General features: G+C 47.2%; 1 protein-coding gene across 1 annotated transcript; it reads right to left on the bottom strand.

Moving 5' to 3' along the window:
* Positions 1–771: 771 nt before the first annotated feature.
* On the bottom strand, positions 772–6697 carry LOC144223996 (SLA class II histocompatibility antigen, DQ haplotype C beta chain-like). The gene is made up of 6 exons (XM_077754812.1): positions 6544–6697; positions 4880–5152; positions 2763–3044; positions 2135–2245; positions 1364–1383; positions 772–1245 (listed from the first exon to the last, which is right to left on the bottom strand). Exons 1-6 carry the CDS (start codon positions 6647–6649, stop codon positions 1198–1200), a joined length of 840 nt encoding a protein of 279 aa, XP_077610938.1. The 5' UTR covers positions 6650–6697; the 3' UTR covers positions 772–1197.
* Between the last annotated feature and the right edge of the window lie 549 nt (positions 6698–7246).

Below are 7246 nucleotides of genomic sequence, written 5' to 3'. Positions count from 1 at the left end.
GGCCGTGTTCTATGTCCCAAGCCTCGCCTCGTTTCCAGGTCTCAGTCTGCACGCTTTGATACTGCCATAAGTATAATCCCGCCAGCCGGGTCCTTTCCAGCTGGGGATTGAGCTGGGAGAGCAGCGGAGCAGTTTCAAGCTAGGCCGCTTCCCTGCTGGATGGAGCCAGAGAGCTCCACTATGAGCTTACATATACAATACTCACCAAATCTAAAGAGAGGCCGGCACATCCGTAGGCCATTGCACTGAAGAACACTAAATACCTATGGAGGGTATGACTACTGAATTGATTTTCTCTCTCCTCTGCCTGTTCTTAACTTGGCACCCACAGATGTCTCTAGTCTCCCTTCAAGGAACTATATGATCCTTCCATTCTGTACTGGTTCCCTGCCTCCACCCAGTTAAGAAGACTCAGGGAACATATAACTGGTAATCATGTTTAATTATGATAAAATCTCTATATACAGATAAATGGCTTCAATGTGCTTCTCCTGCACAATCAGTGAAGAAATCCTTAAGGGCTGAGTAGATGCTGCTGGTAGGGAGCACATAAGTAGAGGCTCCGAGGCCAATACAGGAAGCAGACTCATAACCAGATCCTCGGGGCAGAGGGGTCACAGGAGGTGACCTGGAGCTTGTGTCAGAATCACTGTAGAACTGACCTATGTGACAGGCTGTCAGGCAGCTGGGAATTCTGGGCAAGGACAGGCAGGCATTACAGAAGACAGACTCCCAGGTATCCTCAGGCATCAGCGCAGGAGCCCTGTAGAAAAGAGAGTGGCCAGCACCCGGCACCATGAAGGATGTGCCATCTCCCCTCCTCTCAGGGCCACTGCAGCGTTAGAGAAGGCTGAGGCTCAGGGCCTATGGTCATCACCTCCCCCAATATCTGTGTAAAGATGAAATCAGCTAAAGAGAACATGCCACTCGAGCTGCACACAGATGTGTGGGAGGCAGTAGACCAGCTGTCATCCTTTAGAGGTATAGAAGGGTTGCAATCTTTTTAATACAAGTAACAATAACTCACCTTCTTTCCACTGGAGGCTTTTAGCCATTTATAAATGCATATAGGCAGGAGCCACCAACATGTAACCCAAAGTGGGCATCATCTTGGTATCTAACACCCAAGTTGTAGCTCTGGCTCCCACTCTCACAGAAAGATGCCACCAAAGTTATGGCTTGGTTCTGGGGAACAACTCATCTTCCTACAGAAACTTGGCAAACTTCTCCCGTAACTCTTGATCTCTGTAGCAGGGAACAGGCAATGAACTAAGACCATTGTGCCTGGTACACTCACCTCATGTTCTTCCCTCTTTTACCTGTCCCCACACCCGCACTGAATCAGAGCAGAAATAGTACTTACTCGTGGGAGCCCATGAGGTCCTACAAAAAGAAGTTGTGCATAAAAAGGTCTCATACACAAATAGCCAGTCTCTCACTTGCCCCAAAGGGAGGTGAGATGAGCAACTTAATTTTACTTTCTCCCTACCCATTAACCACAAGACCTTAGCTGCCCTAAGCTAAAATTCCCTAAAATGAATGAAACTGTCATGAGGAGGAAAGGAAGCAGATGCTCTGACCCTCTTAAAGAAGGAAGCTTTCAGAAAGGAGCCAGTGATGGGTTGCCTGTGTGGTTCAGTCGGTTAAGCCTCCGACTTCGGCTCAGGTCATGATCTCACGGTTCGTGGGTCCAAACCCTGCTTTGGGCTCTGTGCTGACAGCCAGCTCAGAGCCTGGAGCCAGTTTCAGATTCTGTTTCTTCCTCTCTCTCTGACCCTCCGCTGCTCGCTCTTTCTCTCTCCCTCTCTCTGTCTCTCAGAAATAAATAAAAACATGTAAAAAATTTTTTAAAAATTAAAAATAAAAAAAGAAAAGAGCCAGTGAGATAATGATGAACTGTAAAGAAGGCCTAGAATATACTCCATCTGTTATGTCTATGGTAGGGCTCCCTTTCAACAAGTAAAATTAGATTCCAAACCTCCCCCTAGGTTGTCCCATCTCCCACCACCAGCCCATCTTCCTTTCTTTTAGGGTCAGAAGGAAAGAGCTACATCTAGAGGCAGAGGCTCCCTGAACAGAGGGCCTCAGGCACAGTCTATTCCCCCCTGCCCCCCATTTCTCCAAAGTGCGTTACCTTTCTGGTTCCTGCGATGGATGATAAGGCCCAGCCCGAGGAAGATCATCCCCAGCACGAAGCCTCCGATGCCACTCAGCATCCTCCTCTGGGTAGATTCAGACTGTACCCCTGGGGAGCAGAGCCTGAGTGTCAGGGTTGTCCCCACACTCCACAGGGTCTCTTTGGGAAGCCTGAAGTTCAGTCTGAGGCACAGGAGACGGAGGTGCCAGGAGAAACTAGTGCTCCATTCTGACCACCCCTAGGGGAGGGAAGGACCCACCGATAGTTCCTTGCACACAATAGGTATGTGAGAGAGAGAGGGGGGAAGCTGATCTTTGCTCCTCCAAACACATCTATAACCTTAGACTCTAAGACCCCAGTCACCAGCCAGAATAGTAAATCCTTCAGTGCTATAGGGCTAGGCTGTGGAAGCATGGTGTGAAGAGTGATCTCCCTAGTATCTAGAAAGACAATGAGATCAAGATACTTCTGATGCCCCTGCCATGAGGCAAGAGGCGCTCTAGTTTCCTGTGATTTCCCACTCAGTAGTGACATTAAGGTTGAGGAATAGAGTCGGATGGGATGGAGGAAGCTCTGCCCTCTGTCTTATGGGGTCCATAGTAACAGGAAACAGACTGCTCCTTACTCCACTCCACTGTGATGGGGCTTTGGAGGCTGGAGTGTTCCACTTGGCAGGTGTAGACATCTCCTTGCTGGAGAGTCATTTCCAGCTTCACAAGGATCTGGAAGGTCCACTCCCCATTCCTAATAAGTGGAGTGGACACGATGCCAGCTGTCTCTGCCTGGTCATTCCGAAACCACTGAACTTTGATCTGGCCAGGATAGAAATCTGTCACTGAGCAGACCAGCAGATTGCGGTGGTTCAGAACCTCCATCCTGGATGGGAAAATAGTCACTGCAGGTTCCACTGAGGAGAGTAACAGACAGGAAAAGACAATGAGATGTGAGACCACACGGGAAGGCTCCCCATGGGGAAGAGTCCTCTCTTGGCGCCAGAGTAGAAAGATCCCTGGATTCCAAGTCGGATTGGGATCTGAATTGGCCACTTGATTAGTTTGAATAAACACATTAGTCAGCTTACTTTTCAGAGTCTGAAAAAAATAATAGTAATCATTCCATGAAAGCTATTCTGTTGATACTAATTGATGAAATGAAACATTTTTAAATTATAGATAGCTATATTGCACAGGGCACTATTTATAAAGTTTTTAAAAATAAAAATAAAAGGCTGGACTTCTTTCCCTCCACACCTATTGATATAGAAAATGGTTGCTAATCTCTAACACACAAGGTAGTTAGTTGTGAAATTAAACGGAATAATATAGGTGGTTTGGTAAAATATATGTCTAGAAACAGGTGTTTATTCAATGGCTGCAATTAACATCCAGAATATCTACCCCTAAAGTGGATGGTGATGTCAGAAGGAAGGGATGCAGGGGGTAGAGGATAGGCAGGGTTTCGGCCAAAGGAAATCTGAAACAATTTTTATTCAACACTTTAATAACATCAATTTATTGACTCCAAAACTTCAACTCCTCCTATTCTGACATTGGTTGAGATTTTCGTAAAATTAAAATTCTGCCTTACAACACCATTCAAATACTGTTTATATTTTTAGTAAACACTTTTTTCTTGGACTTTGCATTCACAAATCTTAATTTATAAAAACCAAAGTCACAAAGTTTACTTTATATCATTAAGCAAAACACTAAAAACTAATTAATACAGTCAACTTTTAAGGCTTATTTACCCTTCTATTTTCTCTTGAGTGAAAGTGGACAGGCAGCCGAGTACATTAATTCACTAATTCCACAAAGATTTGCTCTCACACTGTGTGGGGTACTAGTCATACAATGAAGAGACAGTTCCTTGCCTCAAAGAAGTCCAGGACTAGTGACAGCCATTTAAGAAAATAGAAATTGGAGGGGTGCCTGGGTGGCTTATTGGTTAAGCGTCCGACTTTCGCTTAGGTCATGATCTCGCGGTTCGTGGGTTCGAGCCCCGCATCGGGCTCTGTGCTGACTGCCAGCTCAGAGCCTGGAGCCTGTTTCAGTCTGTGACTCCCTCTCTCTCTGACCCTCCCCTGCTCATGCTGTCTCTCTCTCTCTCCTAGAAATAAATAAAACATTAAAAAAAAATTTTTTTAAAAATAGAATTTGGGGCTCCTGGGTAGCTCAGTTGGTTAAGCTGGGACTCCTGATGTTGGCTCAGGTCATGATCTCACAGTTCATGGGATGGAGTCCCAAGTCAGTCTCTGTGCTGACAGCGTGGAACCGGCTTGGGATTCTCTCTGTCCTTCTCTCTCTTTCTGATCCTTCCCTTGCTCAAGCGCCCTCTCTCTCTCTCTCTCTCTCTCTCTCAATAAATAAACATTTATAATAATTTTAAAAAGGAAACAGACTTTCCAAGTCCTACAAGAAAATAATAATTTGGAACAAAAAGTCAAAATTTGCCAAGTCACACTCTGACATATTTGCCACGCGTACAAGGTGCCCCAGCCCCACCAGGCCCAGCCTGCTAAGCCCCAGCTCACCGCTGGACAGGCGGGGACAGGGGCGCACTGGGCTCGCCTCAGGGAAAGGTGAGGATGGAGGAAGCAAACACCGCGATGGCCGAGTGGTGGAAACCGCCGCGGGAGGGCGGCCGCACTGGGCACAACTACCTGCCTAACAGCGGAGGGCTGCGCGCGGGTCCCCCGCTCTGCCCCGCGGCCGCGTCCTTCCGCAGGCTGAGGGGGCTCACCTCGCCGCTGCAGGCTGGCTCTCTCCTCAGCCCGGTAGTTGTGTCTGCACACCGAGTCCACCTCGGCCCGCCTCCGCTCCCTGATGTCCTTCTGCCGGTTCCAGGACTCGGCGAACGGCCGCCCCAGCTCGGTCACCGCCAGGAACTGCCCCACGCCGCTGTCGAAGCGCGCGACCTCCTCCCGGTTATAGATCTGTCTGCTCAGGAGCCGCACCCGCTCCGTCCCGTTGGTGAAACAGCAGCCCTCGGCCTTAACCTGGAGCACGAAATCCTCTGCGGGGAATCACCGCGGACCAGTCAGGCCTCCCCCCCGCGGGCCTTGTGCGGAGCGGCCCGCCTCCTGCCTCCTGCCTCCGCCGGCCCGAACCTGAGCATCCTCCAGCGGCTCTTTCCCAGGCCTACCTGCGCTCCTCAGAGAGCCTCCAGAATCGCCTTCCTACAGGGACAGGAGGGAGGAAAGCCTCACTCTAAGGGCAAGGCCTGGGACCCGTGAGCCCAGTCTGAGCCTGAGAACAGAGTAAAACAGGCCACTGGGGTCCCTGTACTTGGATCGGGACGTTCTCACATAAAATCCCACTTTCCATAGAATTCCAGAGACAAACAAGTGTCCACATAAAACACAAGAGTTCAAGGGAATGAGAAAGGCTGAGAATTGAGTTTGACTTCATCCTGACAAGCATTTTCATTTCTCGGAAACTGGCAAAGGGTCTTCCTTCCTATGCCTGGGTTTATGCTGAATTTCTGTCAGCCCACCCAACTGCAGTGTGAGCTCTGGTTACTCCTACAGGGCTAGAAGTGACCCACGCCTTCCAAGCCCTACAAAGAAACATCTTATTCATGGAAAGAACACAGTCTTTTGAATGAGATCAAATAGATTCCAATTAAACTGTGCCACTTACCAACTTGGGTATGTTACTAAAACAGAGTATTGATATCGTACATATAATTTGTAAAAAGGAAGTTGTAATACACAGAGGGGTGTTAGGAAGATCCAGAGAGAATGTATATTAAGATACTAATCCTGTGTCTGAATGGTTTCTTATTATGTGCTACTTCCCTTCTTTAACTTCTCCTTTCTCCTAAACTCAACCCACCATCAACTCAAGTCTCTGAATCCCACTCAAGTTACCACATGACCATAAATCAATGATACTTGAAGTTAAGACCCCTGTCTGTGGCCACCCAAGTCAGTTTTACCCAAATACCATGAGTTCACCTCCATGTGTATCCACTCAGAATCAGGAATGTAGAGTCCTTTTTATCAACTACCATGACTACAGAGACCACTGCTGCCCTACATTTCTCCAACACAGAATCCCAAAGTGTATAGGCTGGACAAGGTCGTGAAGGGCCCTGAAATGAAAAATCCTGCTGTGTCTTCTTTGGACAAATTCTATCTTCACAAATAACCCCAATTTCACTTTGTCCTGTCAGTAGTAGCAGATGCACTCTTTGTTTCCTCCTCCCCACTACAACATCGCCATGGGATAGAGATTGTCCTTGCTTTATCATTAGAGATGGAAATAGAGCTCTCTTCCCCAAAGAGTAGAAACCTGTGAAAAAGGACTGTATTCTGACCTCATAGAACCTTCCACACCTCAGCCCAAAGGTCCTTCAGAGCCTTCTCCCCAAAGTGGCTCTGGGAGCAGCTGCCCTGTACTTACGTGGAGAGTCTTTGCCCTCAGTTACTGGGATGCTCAGTACCACCATGATCATCACAACTGCTGTCCAGAAGCCTCTGGAGACCCACAGAGCCATCTTCCTGGACATAATTGAGAAAAAGGAAAAAGTAATGGTAGCAAACACACCTCATACCTGGTGGCTCTCACCTGAAGTACTTCAAGGAATAAAAATCTGAGAAAGCCTCCATTTACAGTAGGATTAGAGAGTATCTAGGAAGGGAACCAATCAGCACTGGGGCTGAAGTACTTCACCTGTCTCTGGGAAGACATTTTTTATGAAGGTTCTCAGCCCAGTGCCTGGCACAGTATCTTCATCAAATTGCACTAGATGGACATTTTAGGTGAAGATTTCCCCTGGTTACAGAAGACCTAAAGATTTAATGTCTTAAGGGTTTAAAAACTGAATGAAAAATGACTCAAGAGTAGACATCTTTGTGATATTTGGGATTTTTAGTTCTTATACTTGAGATTTTCAGTAGGAAATATGTGGGATCATATTTCAGGGAAGAGAAAATTATTGCCACAGAGATATCCACTTCTGTTATCTTAGACACTCTGAGGAGCCTTCAGCTGTGGTGGGAAGAGCATAGTTCTTAGATGGAAATGGTTTTGAACTGCAGTTCTACCACTAATGGGCTTTACAAATGTCAGAAAATTACTGAAATTCTTTTAGCCTCAGGCTTCT

This window comes from Crocuta crocuta, unplaced genomic scaffold (assembly GCF_008692635.1).
Source record: "Crocuta crocuta isolate KB4526 unplaced genomic scaffold, BGI_CrCroc_1.0 scaffold132, whole genome shotgun sequence".
Classification (NCBI taxonomy): Eukaryota; Metazoa; Chordata; class Mammalia; order Carnivora; family Hyaenidae; genus Crocuta; species Crocuta crocuta.
The sequence above is the reverse complement of the archived record's forward strand: the minus strand, read 5'-3'. Positions and strand labels throughout refer to the sequence as shown.